At 24.9% G+C, this 20,115-nt stretch overlaps 4 protein-coding genes across 4 annotated transcripts, besides 4 other annotated features; 3 read left to right on the top strand and 1 right to left on the bottom strand.

The window, feature by feature from the left end:
- Positions 1-7: 7 nt before the first annotated feature.
- Positions 8-5,302, top strand: TA07150 (RNA-binding protein, putative; the record flags this gene model as incomplete). Its single annotated transcript, XM_947771.1, has 1 exon — positions 8-5,302. The coding sequence occupies one exon, from the start codon at positions 8-10 to the stop codon at positions 5,300-5,302; it is 5,295 nt and encodes a 1,764-aa protein (XP_952864.1).
- A 1,055-nt stretch (positions 5,303-6,357) lies between these two features.
- Positions 6,358-9,090, top strand: TA07146 (uncharacterized protein; the record flags this gene model as incomplete). The annotated part of the gene is made up of 2 exons (XM_947770.1): positions 6,358-6,667; positions 6,962-9,090. The coding sequence occupies 2 exons, from the start codon at positions 6,358-6,360 to the stop codon at positions 9,088-9,090; spliced, it is 2,439 nt and encodes an 812-aa protein (XP_952863.1).
- A 912-nt stretch (positions 9,091-10,002) lies between these two features.
- On the bottom strand, positions 10,003-14,387 carry TA07145 (uncharacterized protein; the record flags this gene model as incomplete). Its single annotated transcript, XM_947769.1, is given in 10 exon segments — positions 10,003-10,222; positions 10,382-10,645; positions 11,195-11,318; positions 11,441-11,525; positions 11,587-11,920; positions 11,931-12,092; positions 12,532-13,018; positions 13,248-13,563; positions 13,632-13,747; positions 14,249-14,387. The coding sequence occupies 10 exon segments, from the start codon at positions 14,385-14,387 to the stop codon at positions 10,003-10,005; spliced, it is 2,247 nt and encodes a 748-aa protein (XP_952862.1).
- Positions 11,917-11,920: a sequence feature (2 probable transmembrane helices predicted for TA07145 by TMHMM2.0 at aa 6-28 and 386-408).
- Positions 11,931-11,995: a sequence feature (2 probable transmembrane helices predicted for TA07145 by TMHMM2.0 at aa 6-28 and 386-408).
- Positions 14,304-14,372: a sequence feature (2 probable transmembrane helices predicted for TA07145 by TMHMM2.0 at aa 6-28 and 386-408).
- Positions 14,325-14,387: a sequence feature (Signal peptide predicted for TA07145 by SignalP 2.0 HMM (Signal peptide probability 0.726, signal anchor probability 0.252) with cleavage site probability 0.428 between residues 21 and 22).
- Positions 14,388-14,888: 501 nt separating this feature from the next.
- Positions 14,889-19,990, top strand: TA07140 (splicing factor 3b subunit, putative; the record flags this gene model as incomplete). The annotated part of the gene is made up of 4 exons (XM_947768.1): positions 14,889-15,219; positions 15,609-17,474; positions 17,682-18,629; positions 19,113-19,990. The coding sequence occupies 4 exons, from the start codon at positions 14,889-14,891 to the stop codon at positions 19,988-19,990; spliced, it is 4,023 nt and encodes a 1,340-aa protein (XP_952861.1).
- Positions 19,991-20,115: the final 125 nt, after the last annotated feature.

The following is a 20,115-nucleotide window of genomic DNA, read 5'->3' as shown; positions in this document are numbered from 1 at the left end:
TCATTTAATGTTAAATATATATGAAGTACAATGCTCTTTAAATAGAGCAATTTCATCATTTTTACATTTAAATTGTTATGAAGATGAAATAAATTCATTAAAATCACTTTTGTCATCTTTAGAATTATTTAATATTCCAAATTCAAATAAATTATCAACAAATTCTAATAAATTATCAACTAATTCTAATAAACTAACAACTAATTCTAATAAACTAACAACTAATTCTAATAATTTGGTAACTAGTTCCAATAGGTTAGTATCTAACACCAATGGGTTACTATCTAACTCTAATAGGTTACTATCTAATTCCAATAGGTTACTATCTAGTTATAACTTGATTGATGAAGATTTAAATGAATTTTTGGATAATTTAAATAGAATTTTATCATTTGTTTCATCAAGAATATTAAATAATTTCAATAAAAAATTAACAAATTTGTATATTAAAATATTATTAAAAATTATAAATATATTAAATTATTATAAATTTGAATATAATTATAATTTATTATCAATTTCATTAATTAAAATCTGGTCCGAAATTCATGGACAAACAGATGGAATAGATGGATTAGATGGAATAGATGGATTAGATGGATTAGATGGATTAGATGGATATGAAGATGGACAAAATGGAAAAATAAATTTGGATATATTTGATGAATATTTAATATTAATATTAAATGTATATAATATTGATAATAATATATTAAATAAAATTTTATATATAATTTTGGAAATATTTACACAAACAAATATAGAAGAATATATAATTAAAATATTAGAAACATTAGAAACTATACCTTCCAATTTAAATATATTTGATGTATATCCTGGTGTTTTATCAAGAATTGTTAATAAATTAATATATTTTAATTGTAAATTATTTAATAAATCTATTAATACATTAACAATATGGATTAAATATTTTTTTAACAAATATTACAATGGATCTAACAAATTATTGGATTTTAACTCACTGGAAGAAAATTCACTGAATAAGATGCTGCTGGAAGAAAATTCACTGAATAAGATGCTGCTAGAAGAAAATTCAATGAATAAGAAGTTGCTGGAAGAAAATCTTAGGGAAGAAAATTCACTGAATAAGAAGCTGCTGGAAGAAAATCTTAGGGAAAAAAATCTCCGTAACGAATATTATATAAAAACAATAGAAATAATAAATTATATAATAAAATATAAGAATAGATATAAAATTATTAGTAAATTTTGTTGTGAATTATTGGAATATGAATTTTTAGATAATAAAGTAAAAATTTTAATAGGAAATGTAATATTAAATACATTTGATTTGGAAATTTGTAAATTTATACAATTGGCACCAATTTCATTTAAATTAATTTTAAAAGATATTATAACCAAATCAATTAATGAAAATGATGTAAATTGTATTAAATATTTTAATACATATTTATTCTTACAGAATTTATCCAATCCACAGAATTATACCGTAAATTCTGATGAGTCAACCAATCTCCGTAATAACTCAGTAGATTTGGATAACTCCCTAAATCTGAGTAATTCAACTAAAATCCCTAATGACTCCTTAAATTTGGATAATAACTCTGTAAATCTGAATAAAACAGTAAATCTGAATGAATCATCTAATCTACAGCACTCAACTAAAATCCATAATGACTCCTTAAATTTGGATAACTCAGTTAGACTCCCTAATAACACAGTAGATTTGGATAATGACTCAACAAATCTGAAACACTCATCCAAACTGGATAATTACTCAGTAAATTCTCATGACACATGCAATCTACAATACTCATCCAAAATCCCTAATAACCCAGTAAATTCTGATAACCCAGTAAATTTGGATGATTCTGTAAGTCTGGATAACAACCCAGTAAATTTGGATGACTCCCTAAATCTGAGTAACAACCCAGTAAATCTGGGACAATCAACTAAACTGGATAATAACACAGTAAATTATCATAACTCATCAAAACTCAGTAATGAGTTGGTAATTCTCCCTAATGACTCATCAAATCTACAACAGTCACCTAAGCTCCCTAATGGCTTGGTAAATTCTCATAACACAGTAAATTCTCATTACTCTCTAAATTTGGATAACTCAACCAATCTACAACAGTCATCACAACTCCTTAATAACTCAAGAAAACTCCCTAATAACTCAGTAAATTTGGACAACTCATCCATTCCACTTAATTACTCCCTAAATTTGGATAATGCAGTACATTCTGATAACTCATCTAAAATCCCTAATGACTCAGTAAATTGTCATAACTCATGTAAACTACCTAATAACCCAGTAAATTCTCATCACTCAACCAATCTACAATACTCATCTAAAATCCGTAATGACTCACCAAATCTGGATAACTCATCTAAAATCCCTAATAACTCAGTAAATTCTCTTAACACAGTAAATCTGGATGACTCATCTAAGCACTGTAATGAGTTGGTAAATCTGAGTAAGTCTAATTCTCATAACTATTTGAGTTTGGATAATTATTTAGTAATAAAATTTTTATTATATAATATAAAAATTGATTTTTCTAATATATTAGAAAAAAAATTAATAAATCATAAACATTTATTACACACATTTGATACTAATGAATCCAATATAACTGATGTACAGTCCATTGTAACAAATGTCCAGTCCAGTCTAACAAATGAATCCATTGTAACTGATCAATCTAATCTAACTGATGTATCTAATCTAACTGTTCAATCTAATCTAACTATTCAATCCATTGTAACTGATATAAATCCAAATTCTATGTTATATTTTAATAATTTGTCTATAGATATGAAATTGAGTACAATATCAGACTTAATTGTAGTATATAAAAATGGTAATATAAATATTAAAATTAGAACATTAATTTTATTAAATGAATTAATTATTTCTTTATTTCAATCAGAAATAAGTGATGAGATTTCTGATTTATTAAATCTTAAAATTTTTTTTCAAAATGATCTTTTTAATATCAAATCAAATGATAGAGGATCCACTGAAGGATATACTAGGGGATCCACTGATAGGGGATTTACTGATGATACGGAATCTATTGGTGAGTGTATTGATAGGGAATTTACTGATGGATATACAGGGGAATTTACTGATAGGGGATTTACTGGTGAAACTACTAAATTTACTGATAAAACTGGAACTACTAAATTTACTGGTAAAACAGTAACTGCTAGGCAATATACTGTTAAAACCGTAACTACTAGGGAATTTACGGGTGAATCTGTAACTACAAATGAGTATGAAGAAATAATGTATAGAATAAAATTAATGGAATTATTAATAACAATAATAAAAAATGTGAAAGGAGAATATTTGACACATTTTGATATGGAAAATTTATTATTTAATATAATTCCAGAAATTACTTCAGATTATATTAAATTATCACAAATTTCATTCAAACTATTAATTGTATTAAATAATTATTTTTTACAATTTATTAAACCCAAATTTACTAATTTAACAACCAATTCAGAGAATTTAGTAGATTTAAGAGGGAATTTAAAAGGGAAATTAGTGAATTTAAGAGGGAAATCAGAGAATTTAAAAGAGGATTTAGTAGATTCAAAAGCGAATTTAAGAGGGAATTCAACAAATTTATTACCAAATTCAGTGAATTTAAGAGGGAATTCAGAGGATTTAAAGGAGACTTTAAATGAGAATTTAGTAAATTCAACAGAGAGTTTAACAGAGAATTTAACAAGTTTAACACCAAATTTAAGAGAAATTTTAGTAGATTTGACACCAAATTTAAAAGAGAATTTAAAAGATAATTTAGTAAATTCAACTAATTTATCAACTAATTTAAAAGAGAATTTAGAGAATCCAAAAGAGACTTTAAAGGGCAATTTAATAAATTTAACACCAAAATTAAGAGAAAATTTAGTAAATTCAACAGGGAATTTGGTAGATTTGAGACCAAATTCAAAAGAGAATTTAAAAGATAATTTAGTAAATTTAAAAGAGAATTTAGTAAATTTAAAAGAGAATTTAGTAAATTTAAAAGAGAATTTAACAAATTTATCAACTAATTTAAGAGAAAATTCAACAGATAATTTAACTTCCAATTCAGAGAATTTAACACCCAATTCAGAGAATTTAACACCCAATTCAGAGAATTTAACACCCAAATTAATAAATTCAACGGATAATTTAGTAAATTCAACGGATAATTCAGTAAATTCAACACCAAATTCAATAAATTCAATGGATAAAATAAGTGAAATAATAAAATATTATAATAATAGTATAATAAAGAAAATAATATATAATATTCATATGGATATAATACCAAATATAATATATATATTATTATATTATAATAATATAAATATAAAAATATTATATGATCTTATAATCGAATTTTGTAAATATTTTGATCTAATCCAATTTAATTCATTTGATAATAAATTATTAAATATTTTTTATACATTTAATTTTATTTTAATTTATATTCATCAATATCAAAATAACGGAATTATGGATGAAATTGGAGAAAATAAGAAAAAAATAGGAAATTATGAAGAAAATAAGAAAAAATTAGAAAATAAGAAAAAATTAGAAAATTATGAAGAAAATAAGAAAAAAATTGATAAAAATGAGAATCTACTACAAACTAATCAAAGAGTAGAAAATATGGAAAATATACTAGAAACTGATCTAGTGGTAGATAATATGGAAAATGTACTAGAAACTGATCTAGTGGTAGATAATATGGAAAATATACTAGAAACTGGTGAAAGAGTAGATAATATGGAAAATGTACTAGAAACTGATCAAAGAGTAGAAAATGAGAATCTACTAGAAACTGGTCAAGTGGTAGATAATATGGAAAATCTACTAGAAACTGGTCAAGTGGTAGATAATATGGAAAATCTACTAGAAACTGATCTAGTGGTAGATAATATGGAAAATGTACTAGAAACTGATCTAGTGGTAGATAATATGGAAAATGTACTAGAAACTGATCCAGTGGTAGATAATATGAATGGTTTAGGTGATTATATACTTGTAATAATAACATTAATAATAACAAGAATAAGATATTATATAAATAATAAGAATATGAAATATATAACATTATTAATATTGTATAGATCATTAATATGTATAAAAAATGAATATATATTCCGTATAAGAATTTATGAAATTTGGGATTGTATAATTAATACATTGGAAACAAATAATAAAAATTATCAAATTATAACAATTTTATTAGAAATTTTTAAATTAATAACATCAAAATCTTATGAATTTATTGAAAACAAGTAAATATAGTATTTAGAGGTTAATTAGAGAGTTAATTAGAGAGTATTTAGGGGTTAATTAGAGGTATATAGAGGTATATAGAGATATATAGAGATATATAGAGGTATATAGAGGTATATAGAGGTTTATACTATTTATACTATTTATACTATTTATACTATTTAGAGGTTATATAGAGGTATATAGAGATTTATACTATTTAGGGTTTATTTAGAGATATTTATAGGTATTTAGGGTTTATTTAGAGATATTTATAGGTATTTAGGGTTTATTTAGAGATATTTAGAGATATTTATAGGTATTTAGGGTTTATTTAGAGATATTTAGAGTAATTTAAAGGGTTATTTAGAGGGTTATTTAGAGATAATTAGAGGGTTATTTAGAGGGTTATTTAGAGGGTTATTTAGAGGGTTATTTAGAGGTTATTTATAGTGATAAAACAGTTATCCAGAGATTATTTTATAGTAATTTATAGTAATAAAACAGTAATTTATAGTTATCCAGAGATATTTACACTTATTTATACTATTTAGAGATTATTTATACTATTTAGAGATTATTTAGACTTATTTAGAGGTATTTATATTATTTAGAGGTATTTATACTATTTAGAGGTTTATACTATTTAGAGTTATTTATACTATTTAAAGAGTTATTTATACTATTTAGAGTTATTTAGAGTAATAAAACAGTTATCCAGAGTTATTTATACTTATTTATACTATTTAGAGATATTTATACTTATTTATACTATTTAGAGTTATTTATACTATTTAGAGTTATTTATACTATTTAGAGTTATTTATACTATTTAGAGTTATTTATACTATTTAGAGTTATTTATACTATTTAGAGTTATTTAGAGTAATAAAACAGTTATTTAGAGTAATAAAACAGTTATTTAGAGTAATAAAACAGTTATTTAGAGAGATTAATATTTTATTAGATTAATTTATATATTTGAGATATTGGAAGAAATATTGAATGAAGAAATAAATGTTGCTGATGAAAAAAATAATACAATAAAATATAAATGTTATTATAAATTAATAGAATTAATGGAAATAATATCATTAAAAATTATAAATCGTAAATTATTTTCTAAAATATTATTATTTTCAATACAAATATATTCTAATCAAATATTAAACAAATATACTAATGAATTAGAAATAAACAAATATACTAATGAATTAGAAATAAAGAAATATACTAATGAATTAGAAATAAATAAATTATATAATAATGAATTAGAAATAAAGAAATTATATTCGAATCAAATATTAAATAAGATATTATTAGTATTGATAAATTTAAGTAAAAAAAATCCTAGTGTTGTTAGAAATGTATTAATAGAAATATCTAAAGGTAATAATATGAATAAATCATTTATAAAATATTGTTTAAAAAAAGATATAAAATTTATTCCACCACAAAATCAAATAAATTTTTTAATCAAATAAAATTTAATAATGTATTAAATATATTTTAAAATTTTAATATAATGTGTTAATATATTTGTTTATAAATTTTGTGTTAATATATTTAATAATATTGTTTTTATTAAAATGTATTTATATATTTATTTAATAATTTTAATATATAAATGTATTGATTCTAAAATATTAAAACAAAATTATTTATGTATATTACCTAATAAAGAAAAAATTAATAAAATTAATAATAAAGAGAAATTTGAAAAAATTACGAAAAATAAAAATTTTGATTGGATAATATTGAAAAATTGTTCAATTAATAATTATATAATAAATAAATTAAATGAATTACAAATTTATAATATAAACTCTATTAATGAGATAAATTCTATTAATTCTAATAATTCAACAAACTCCAATAACTCTAATAAATCTCTTAATTCTATTAATTCTACAAACTCTACAAACTCTACCAATTCCACAAATTCTAATATAAATATTGAAGAAATAAATATAATAATAAATTTGATTAATAAATTATATAAAGAAATGGGATATTTTAATAGTTATGTATTGGATTATTCCATAGATTCAGGAAAATTAATAATAAATTGTCAAGAAAATTCTATACCAATATGTAATTTTAGATTATTTAAAAAAGATTTAAAATCCAAATTAATACAAATAAAGAAAGAAAATATTATTAAATCTACAGCAGAAATATTCGGAAATTATAAACAAATATCTAATAAATATTTATATAATAAATTATTTAAAAATAAATTTAATAATAAAATAATTTGTTTAGATGAAAAATTATTTAATTCAATAAAAGAAATTGGATTATATAAAAATTTACAATATATAATACATAAAGATGATGAAATATATTTAGATGTATTTTTTGATGATTATGGTATTATACATTTTATAACACCAATTATAACATTGTCTGATGGTCCAATATTAAATTTAGTTTATAAAAATATTAATTTTCTTAATACCAAATCATTAATTAAATTATTATTAGAAATTAATTTATTTAAAATTTTTGAATTTAATCATAAAATTAATTTAACAATTTTTTCTGATATTATTGAATTATCATTTTGGAATAATAATTTTAATTCTTTTTTAATTAATTTTAATATATCATTTACTAAAAATAATTTATTAACCATAATTAAATTAATTAATTTAAATAAAAATTGGAATAAATTAATAAATTTGAAGAATTGGAGGAAAAAAATTATTTGGAATAAAAAAATTAATTTTAATAATAATTTTATTTTAAATTTTAAAAAAAATTGGAAAAATAAATTTGGTGTGAAAATTGAAGAAAATTTAGCAACTAAATTGGGGAACAAATTATTAGATACTAATTTAGGTAATTTAGGTACAAAATTATTAGATACGGAATTAGGAACAAAATTGGAGAATTTAGGGAACAAATTAGAGAACAATTTGGAGAATTTAGGGAACAAATTGGAGACCAAATTAAATACAAATTTAGGTAATTTAGGTACAAATTTGGGTACAAATTTAGGTAATTTGGAGAAAAAAGGATATTTGAATGAAGAATTTTGGAAAGATTTTGAAGTTAGTATAGGATTTTTAAAACAATTTAATAATATAAAATATATATTAACAACAGGTTTTGGTACAAATTTAACAATAAAAAATGATTTTAATTATATAATTAAACAATTTATAAATCCAATACAAATCAATACAACAATTATTCATAAATTTTATACCAATAATATATTTGATAGTAGATTGAGTGGAGTAAGAGAAGTAGTGGATAGTGGAGGAATAGATGGTAGATTGAGTGGAGTAGGAGATGTAACGGAGGAAAAAATGGATACAATGAGAAAATTGGATATGAAATATAGAATAGAAAATAAAATAAATATATTGAATAAAAAATATAAAATAATATTAAAATATATATATGGTAATGAAATATTAAAAGGTGATTATAGAGGATTAAGTGATAGTAGGAGTATAGATAAAGGAGGAGTAGGTGATTATAAAGGAGCTGATTATAAAGGAGGAGATAGAGGATTAAGTGATAGAATAGGTGATAATAGTAGTAATGATAGAGGATTAGATAATGTAAGAGATAGATTTATATTGTTAGGACATGATATATTATTTCCATTGGATAAATTTAAGTTAATACCATATTTTGGTATATTTTTTGATTTTTTACATAATTTTAATGATATAAATTTAAGTTTTGGACTTAAATTTATGATTTTAAATATCGCAATTTCTATACCAATAATTACCAAAATAAATTCCAAAATTTTAATTAATTTCCATAAAAGAAATTTTTATTTTACAATTTAAACTTTTTTTTTCAAAATTTAAATTTTTTCCCAATTTACACAATAATTAAATTATTTTATAAAATTTATATATTAAATAATATGTATGAAATTAAATTTGTATAATTAAATTTATATATTAAATTTATATAATATTTATATATTAAATTTGTATTGAGTGATGTTGTGATATTATTGACATGGCCAATAGACTTGACAATTGAATTCAAATTCTTGTTTAGCAAATTCATTCCAACTAATAAAATTAATTTATTTGAGAAATTACATTTTTGGTATTTGAAATTGATTTTTACATGGAAAATCATATTTATACATTGATATACATTTATTATTATCCAATTTCCAATCTTTAGGACATTCCTATATATAATAATTTGGGTTAAAAGGGTTTTAAAGGGGTAAATAAGGGGTTAGATAGGCTAGATAGGGGTTAAGAGGGAAAATAAGGGTTAATAAGGGTTAAAAGACCAAAATACGTAGATAGGCTAAATTGACCTCAGATAGGATTAAATAGGTTTAAATAGGTTTAAGTAGTTAATAGGATTAAATTAGGGTTAGAGGCTTAATTGGCCTTAATAGGCCTTAGATAGGGTAAAATAAGGTAAAATAAGATAAAATAAGCTTAAAAGACTAAAAGACTAAAAAAGGCTAAAATAGGCTTAAGTACCTAATTACTCCTTAAATACTCTAAATTAACCCTTAACTACCTAATAGGCTTAAAAGGCCTTAAATACCTAATACCCCTTATATACCCCTAAATACCTATTAACTACCCTTAACTACTCTAATACCTAGAGTAACTACCTACCACTACCCTTAACTACCTAATAGCCTTAAATAGCCTTAAATAGCCTTAAATAGCCTTAAATAACCCCTTAACTACCTGTTAAACCCTTAACTACCTAAATAACCTTTAACTACCCCAAATAATTAATATTTTAAAAAGTACTTGTGAATAATTTTTTTGACAATTATTTAAACAATTCCAAAATGCTAAACATTTTCGACTAAAATTTTGTTTAAGTTCTGGTGTTGATATTTCATTAAATTTTATATATTTATCACATGGTCCAATATAATTATTTGGTGCTATACAACCATTCATATCTTCTTTCCAATCATATGGACATTTTCTATACCAATCCAATTACCAACACAATTACCAACACAATTACCAACACAATGTACACTTAATTTACATAATTTTACACTAACTCAGTTAATTTTACACTAACTCAGTTAAATTTACACTAACTCAGTTAAATTTACTTAATTTACTTAATATTTATTACTTGTAAAAATTTTCTTTACATTTGGTATGTGAATTGGAAGATTTTGATGGGAATTTACTATTACAAATATATGACCAAATTCTTTTAAAATTAGGAGAAATATTAGTAAAATCAACTTTGGTGCCACATTGTATGAAATTATGTTTAATTTCACCAAATTTAATTCGACAAATTGTACGTAAATATTTGCCATCCAATTTTTGTTCAATCTTCCAACCCTCAGGACAAGGTTCTCTAACATAATCTTCATCAACAATTTCATCACTAATAAAATAATTAAGGGGTAAATTTGGAGTATTTAAGGGGTAAATAAGGGTAATTAAAGGGTAAATTAAGGGTGGTTGAGGGATAAAATAGGAGTCAAAATAGAAGTAATTTAGAGGTAAATAAAGGGTATCTAAGGGTAATAGCTACTCTAGGGTAATTAACGGGTCAATTAAGGCATAATTAAGACTAATTAAGGGGTAAATAAGACTAATTAACAGAAAATTAAGAGTCTGGTAAGCCTAGTTAAGGAGTAAATAAGACTAATTAACTACTAAAATAAGGGTAAAATAGAAGTAATAAAGGATAATTAAGGGTAAAATAAAGGCATTTAAAGAGTAAAATAAGAGGCAAAATAAGCCTAATTAAGTACAAAATAAGGGTTAATTAAGGAGTAAATAAGAGCCTAGTAAGGCTAGATGAGGAGTAAAATAAAGGGCTATTAAGACTAATTAAGGATAAATTAGAGATAAATTAACACTAATTAGAGCCAAAATAAAGCCATATTAGAGCTAATTAAGAAGTTATTAGAGTTATTAGATGATATACAATTGTAATTTGCATGTTGGATTAGATTTGATATTGTAACGACTAATTATTGTAAAACAATTTGGTACAAAAAATTGATAACTTTTTGGTGCTATACATATATTCTCATATACATCCCAATTATCTATACAATTCATTAACTTAACAAATTATTGAATAAAATTGAATAAATTATTTAATTTGGATTAAATTTGAAATAAATTTAAAATAAATAATTGAATTTAAATTAAATTTGAATTTTATTACATGGACATTGTTGTTTAATAATATTTGATGAAATTTTAATAAAACTTGATGAAATTATTTTCTTTTCTAATTTATCAATTGTATACTATAATCAAATTATTCATAATAATATTAATTATATATTAAATATATTTATGTATGTTTACTTGAAGTGTTGATAAAAAATTATCATTAGTTGATAAATTATTTGTTGAATTATCTATTGATTTTTTAAGATTATATAATTTTTTTAATTGTTTTTGTAATATATTTGGTGTATAAATTTTATTAATTTGATTTTTTTTAATTATATTAAAATTTCGTTCTATTGCTCCATTTTTATAAAATTTTTCTTCTAATTTCTTTTTCAAAGAATTTTCTATAGAATTTTCATTTATAATTTGTTTATTTATAATTTGTTTAATATTTGGATAAAAATCTGCTAAACAAATATTTGACCAAATATTTTTTAATTTCTTATCAAATTTCATAAAATTAAATCTAATTTGACATGGTCCCTATACAATACATTAATAATAATAACTTGATAAATAGAATAATAGAAATAACATGATAATTTGATGGTGAAAGACATAATGAAGTATTTGAATCAAATTTCCATTGATATGGACATTTTTCATCCAAATATTCTTCATTCAATATTTTAAAATTCCTATAAATATATTAATAATAGTAAAGAGTAGTTAAGGGGTAATTAGGTAATTAAGGGTAAAATAAGGTGTGAAAAGAGGTAATTTAAGGTGTAATAAGAGGTAATTAAGGGGTAATAAGAGGTAATTAAGGAGTAATTAGGTAATTAAGGAGTAATTAGGTAATTAAGGGTATTTAAGGGCTAAATAAGGGGTGATAGGTATTTTAGGGTATCTAAGGATATCTAAGGCCAATTAGGTAATCTAAGGGTATCTAAGGATATTTAAGGCTATTAGGGTATCTAAGAGTATTTTAAGCCTATTTAAGGCCATTAGGTATATTAAGGGCTATTTAAAGCCTATAAGCCCATAAGCCCATAAGCCTATCTAAGACCACTAGGTACATTAGGTATCTAAGGGCTAAATTAGGGTATTATTGATAAAATTAAGTAAAAATAATACCATAATAAATTGTATTGATAAGTTTTAATTAATTTATCTTGTAAATCTTTAAAATATAATTGACCTTTAAATTTACTTTTATATTTTTCATCTGGTATACATATTTCCATTACGGTGCTTGCTCCAACTGTACCAATATCCTTAGTAACAGCCCCGAAAGGGGCTTCCTTAGCAGTACACTCTGTACCCATAAAATTAGCTCCCTTTCCCTTAGTAACGGTGCTTGCTCCAGTGGTACCAATATCCCTAGTACTATTAGTACTATTACTATCAGGTCCATTACTGTTTGGTGGACCAGTCACCGTAACGGGAGTAATATTATAACCTAATGGACATTCATTAAAATTTGATAAATTATTAGTAAACAAATTATTATCCCATTCTAAATCACATTTTAAAGTTAATTTTTCTTTATTTTTTATTAAATCTTCTAATGGTATTGGATTACAAATTCCCATATAACTTTCATGTGGTATACATATATTTTCTATAAAATATAAATAATTCAGTTACAGCGTTACGGTGCTTGGTCAAACAGTATCCCCGTAAGGGGATATAACTAACTATTAAGCCCCGGAGGGGCTAACTAAAGGTACCCCCGTAAGGGGTCTGTATAACTAACTACTCCCCTAACTATATAACTAACTACTATATATAACTAGGTATATAGGTAAATAGCTGTGTAACCCCGTAAGGGGTATAAATAGATAAATAACTAGGATAACTATAGAAAGCCCCTTTGGGGGTTAGGGAGCCCCTTTGGGGGTTAAGAAACCCCTTTAGGGAGATAATATCTAAGTCGGTGTGTACAAGCACCGTAACGTAGATACCATATGTATACCAAAATTTAGGACATTTTGTAATATTCGGAAAATTTTTTAATTTATTAACTTTACAAGGCCATTGAATTTTACATTCATTAGAAATTCGTAATTTGTCTAGTGGAGTTTTATTTGTAAAATCCATAACTCTTTCACATGGACCAGTATAATCAAATCCGGCCTTACAATGTATACCATCACCCAAATAATACTATAACACACAATAAGATTAATTATTATAATAATTTATATAATTATGGTGATGTAATAGAGAATTACCCAATTTTGAGGACAAAATGAAGTGAAATTTGGTTCACAATTTGATGATTCAAAATTTTCCAAATTTAACATTTCACTTGCTTTTATTATTGAATCTTTAATCTTATTCTCCAATACTATAATACATATTAATACAATCTAACTAATTAACAGTAGTTAAGGGGTAAGGGGTAATTAAGGGGTAAATTAGAGCTTAATTAAGGTAAATAAGAGGTAAATTAAGCCTAGTTAAGGAGTAAATTAGAGCTTAATTAAGGAGTAAATTAGAGCTTAATTAAGGGTAAAATAAGACTAATTTAGAGGTAATTAAAGGGTAATTTAAATCTAGATAAGGGGTTATTTAGGGGTAATGGAGAGGTATCTAAGGGGTAAAATAAAAACCTAATAGGACTAATTAAAGAGCTAATTAAGAGGCTAGTAATCCTAGTTAAGGAGTTAATTGAGGATAATTAAGGGGTAAAATAAAGGCAAGTAAGGGCCTATTAAGGGGAAATTTAAGGGTAATTAAGGGTAATTAAGGCTAGTTAAGGCATAATTAGGCCACTGGTATGACTAATTTAGAGGTAAATAAGAGGTAATTAAGAGCTAATTAAGGAGTTTGAATGTGTAAAATTTACTTTGTAATTGAAGTTCATCAGTAATATTACCATAATGTTTAAGTGTAATTTCTTTTAATATATTAAATAATTCTGTACATTTTGAAAAAAATAACCAAATAGAAAAAAAGAAAAAAATTATTATTTTCTCAAATTTCATTTAATTATTCAATCAAATAATTATATTAAACCATTTAATAATATTTAACATTAGTTTATATATTTAACAACAGTTTATACAATTAACAACAATGTGATAAAATTTGTTTATATATTACACATTTGAATTTAATAATATTAATTATAAATATTATTATATATATAATAATATAATTATAATTAAATTAATATAATATTAAAATTTTATGAATAAAAATATATATATATAAGAATTGATGTTGTACCCCATCAGATATTTAAAAAATTAATATATTAATAAAATAATTAATTATAATTTATTCAATTATTTATTAATATTAATAAAATAATTTATTAATTTGTTATATTAATTAAATTTGTTAGATTCCATTATTATTATGGAATTTTCTATTATATATACAAATTATTATCATAATTCTATAATTAATTATTAAAAAAAAATATAAATTGTGGGGGAAAATTATAAATTGTCGAAAAGTTTTATTGAAGAATAAATTTTAGAATGCCAGTATTATATAATTTAACATTAAAGAAGCCTACGGGTGTAACGGCTAGTGTTCAAGGTAGTTTTTCAGCTCCAAAAGCACAAGAGTTTGTAGTAGCACGTTCACATATACTTGAACTTTATAGTTTAAATTCATTAGGGAAATTACAACAACTTGTTAGTGTTGAAGCTTTTGGTATTGTAAGAGCACTTGCAGCTTTTAGACTTACTGGAGCATTAAAAGATTATCTTGCCGTCACATCTGATAGTGGTCGATTAGTGATTCTAGAATATTCAACACAAACCAATTCATTCAAAAGAATACATTCCGAAACTTATGGAAAAACTGGTATATACTTAGACTAACTTAGATTAGTGTAGATTAGTAGACTGCTGTAGAGTACTGTAGAGTACTTAAGACTGGCTAGGACTACCTAATAGCCTTAAATAGCCCTTAACTACTTAATAGCCTTAAATAGCCCTTAACTACTTAATAGCCTTAAATAGCCCTTAACTACTTAATAGCCTAATACCTTAAAATAGCCCTAAATAGCCTAATAGCCCTAACTGGCCTTATATACCCTAAAATACCTGTAGATACCTCTAAATACCCCTTAATAGCCTTAATTACCCTTAACTACCTAATACCCCTTATATACTCTTAACTACTTAACTACCTTAACTACTTAACTACCTTAACTATCCCTATTGGAGCAAGCACCGTAACTGAATATTTAGGTGTTAGAAGAATAGTACCAGGACAATATTTAGCAGTAGATCCAAAAGGACGTGCAATAATGATAGGTGCAATAGAGCGTCAGAAATTTGTATATATATTAAACCGAGACACTAAGGCAAATTTAACAATCAGTTCACCATTAGAAGCACATAAAAGTCATTCAATATGTTTTGATTTAGTAGCATTGGAAGTGGGATATGAAAATCCAATGTTCGCATCATTAGAACAATCATATGAAAATGTTGATGCTATGCAAATTGATATTAATACACCACAATTAGAATCTAATCTTAATACTATGGATTTAGATTCACTGAATGGTGTGGATTCCAACAGAGGAATGGGTTCACACACAGGAATGGGTTCACACACAGGAATGGGTTCACACAATATGAACTCACACAGTGGAATGGATCCACGTAATGGAATGGAATCAGATGTAGTATTGAATTCTGAATTATTACGTAAAGGATTATCATTTTGGGAGATGGATTTGGGATTGAATCATGTAGTAAAGAAGGTGACATTACCAGTAGATTTGTCAGCACACTTGTTGGTACCAGTACCAGGAGGACCAGGAGGAGTATTAGTATGTTGTGAGAATTATTTAGTATACAAGAATTTGGAGCATCCAGATGTTTTTTGTTCATACCCAAGACGTTTGGAGATGTCAGAATCACAAACGTTGTTGATAACGAACTATTCAGTACATAAGATGAAGGATTTTTTCTTCATACTGCTGTTATCAGAGTATGGAGACTTGTATAAGATCGAGTTATCACATGATGACAATACAGTGAGTGAGGTGGTGATTCGATATTTTGATACAGTAGACGTGGGAATTTCAATGTGTATACTAAGATCAGGTTACTTATTCATAGGTTCAGAATCAGGAGATCACAAGTTATACCAATTTACATCATTAGACAATGGAGACAAGGATGTAATATGTACAAGTTTACATCCAGACGCTAAAAATGCCATCATAGCGTTTAAGCCAAGGGTATTACAGAATTTAGTAGTAGTGGATAGAATGAGTTCGATGGGATTAGTAGTGGATATGAAAGTGGCCGATGTCATGGGATTAAATAATTATGATATATTTGTAGCATGTGGTCGTTGGTACAATTCACGTCTTAAATGTTTAAGATATGGTTTCAATACTGAGGAATTAGCTTTCAATGAGTTACCTGGACGTCCTAAACATGTCTTCACCATCAAATCTCTAGAATCCAATTTTGATGAATATATTATCATCTCATTTCAAGGTAATACACTTGTATTATCTATTGGTGAAGCTGTAGAAGAAGTAACTGATTCATTTTTTTTAACATCAATAACAACATTACATTGTTGTTACATGTCATACCGTAACGGAGTTAGTAGTAGTGGAGTAGGAGGAGTGAGTGGAGTAAGTGGAGTAGGTACTGTTACTAATGGAGTACCTGTTACTGGTGGTACGGGTATTACTAGAGGAATATATGTACAAATACATGATGGTGGATATAGATATTTATCAGGTGATATAATAAAAGAATGGAAAGTACAATCAACAAAAAGAGTAAAATTGGCAGATAATAATGATACACAATTGATATTAGTATTGACTGGAGGTGAAATAATATATTTCCAACTTACAGATACGGAAGTACCAGAATTGGTAGAAGTAGGTAGAAGGAATTTATCAACAGAAATAACATGTTTAGCAATACAACATCCCAATTCTGGTACTAAAGCTGAATTCTGTTGTTGTGGTAGTATTGATAATATTGTACGAATTATGAAATTAGATAAAAATCTCAAATTATGTTCATCACAAATATTAGGAAATAATTCATTACCAGAATCTGTAACATTACTTACAAGTAAATTTTCACATAGTGAAGAATTTTATTCCCCTAGTTAAATTTAGTTAAATTAGTGTCCATAGTTAAGTTTGTATAGTTAAATTAGTGTCTATAGTTAGTGTCCATAGGTAATTTAGGAGTTAATTAGTGTCCATAGGTAATTTATATAGTTAAATTGTGGTAGATAGTTTATTAGTATATAGTATAATTAAATGAATGTATTAGATGATGAAATATATTTATATGTTGGATTGAATAATGGTGTATTAATACGTAATACATTGGATATGATAGGTAATTTAATAGATCAAGAATCAAGATTTATGGGTACGAAACCATTAAAATTAAAATTATTACAGTATATGGAAAAACAATGTTTAATCTTAATGAGTATTAAGACTTATATTATTATACCCAATTATCCAAATAATAATAATCTTGATATATTACCATTATATATACAATCCAATGTTATTGATACGGTGGATACTAGAGATAGTATTAGAGATGGTACTAGGGATAGTATGAGAGATAATACAGTGGATAGTATTGATACATTTAATAGTTTATTATGTTTAAATGGATTTGTATGTATATTGGGAAATAATTTGAAAATATTCCGTTGTATAATTAATGGTGATGTATTTAGTGAAATTACTATACCATTAGAATATACACCAAGAAAATTATTATTATTACCATCAAACTTATGTAATATACCGAGTACACAGATGGGTGTACATGGAGTACAAGGTATGGGATCACAGATGGGAGTACAAAGTATAGGATCACAAGGTGTTGGATCACAGATGACATCTGGTATAGGATCACAAGGTATTAGTATGATGGGAAAATTAAATGTATTAATATTAATAGTAGAATCAGATTATAATTCATATAATATAGAACAAGTAGAAGAAATAAATAAAGAAATGATGTCGATAAAGTTGGAAGGAGACAATTTTGAAGTAATGGAATTGAAAAATTATAGAGCAGGAGTGGGGAAATGGAGTTCATGTATAAGAATAATTAATCCAATAAATTTAGAAACTATAGCCAAATTGTTATTTACTGAAAATGAAGCAGCTACTACAGCATATACTTGTATATTAAATTCAATACAATTGTTGATAGTTGGGACTATTAAAAATGCACATTTATATCCAACACACAGTAAGATAGTTAGATAGTTAGGGTTATGGGATGAGAGGGTTAGGGGTTTAAGTAGGATTAGATAGGGTAAGGGGCTTAGAGGGTTAAGATAGGGTTAGATAGGCTAAAAGGGGTGGGAAAGGCTAAATAATGCTTAAGAGCCTTAAAATAGGCTTAAATAGACTTAAGTACTTAGATACGCTAAATTAGCCTTAGTAGCCTTAAAACGACCTATTACTCCTAAATACCCTAAATAGCCTTAAGTAGTTAATAGGCCTAAAATACCTTTAGATACCCCTTATATACCTAGAATAACCCTTAATTACCCTTATATACCCCTTAGATAACCCTTATATACCCTTAATTACCTTAAATAACCCTTATATACCTATTTACCCCTTAACTATCTAACACCCTAGATACCCCTTAGATACCTCTTATATACCTTAATTACCCCTTAACTACTCCTAACTACTTAGATAACCCTTATATATATGAATATAGTGGATGTAAATGATGAAGTGGAAAGTTGTATACGTGTATATGAATATGATTCGAATTATAATAATTTGGTGAATGGATTTAATATAAAGTTATTACATATAACAAATACGAAGGGATGGATCCGTTGTTTTAACAATTATGAAAACAAATTATTATTATGTGCCATTGGAAGTAAATTGAGAATGTATTCATTGGGTAAGAAGCAAATGTTATTGAAAGGAGAACATCGTAGTCTAACAAGTCATGGATTTATGGATATAAAGGTGATTGGGAGTAGAATATACTGTGGAGACATAAGAGAAAGTGTACAGTTACTGAGAATAAAATTCTATGGTGAGGATCTTGGGGAATTTGAATTAACAACTACCAGTACAGGCCCACGCTGGTTATCAAGTATGGAATTATTAGACTACAGTACAGTAATAGCTGGTGATAAATTCGATTCCATATTTGTATCCAGAGTACCACATAACGAAGATGTAGTACGGAGTAACTATTTTGAATATCATAACCAATTCCATCTCGGAGACATTGTGACATCATTTCAGAGGGTAAGAATTAATCCAATACACTCAGAAGTGGTATTATACACTACTTTGATGGGTTCAATTGGTGTATTGGTACCATTTGTAAGTAAAGATGAGTTGGACTTTCTACAGCATTTGGAAATGCTCATGTGCAACCAAATTGATACCGTCACTGGAAGAGAAGTACAAATGTTCAGAAGTTATTATTTCCCAGTACAAAATATCGTCGATGGTGATTTATGTGAAATGTACATGACATTAGATGATAAATATAATATTGCCAATCAATTAAATTTAAAAGTTAATGAAATTATTAAAAAATTAAAAAATATCAGAAATCGTATTTTCTAACAAAATAGATTTAATAAATAAAAATATTAATTTAATATAATAATTTAATATAATTTAATTTATGTGTAAAAGTATTTGTCTAGAAAGTATTTTAGTATAAGTTAGAATAGAATCTGACAATATTA

This window comes from Theileria annulata, chromosome 4 (genome assembly GCF_000003225.4).
Source record: "Theileria annulata chromosome 4, complete sequence, *** SEQUENCING IN PROGRESS ***".
Lineage (NCBI taxonomy): Eukaryota > Apicomplexa > Aconoidasida > Piroplasmida > Theileriidae > Theileria > Theileria annulata.
The sequence above is the reverse complement of the archived record's forward strand: the minus strand, read 5'-3'. Positions and strand labels throughout refer to the sequence as shown.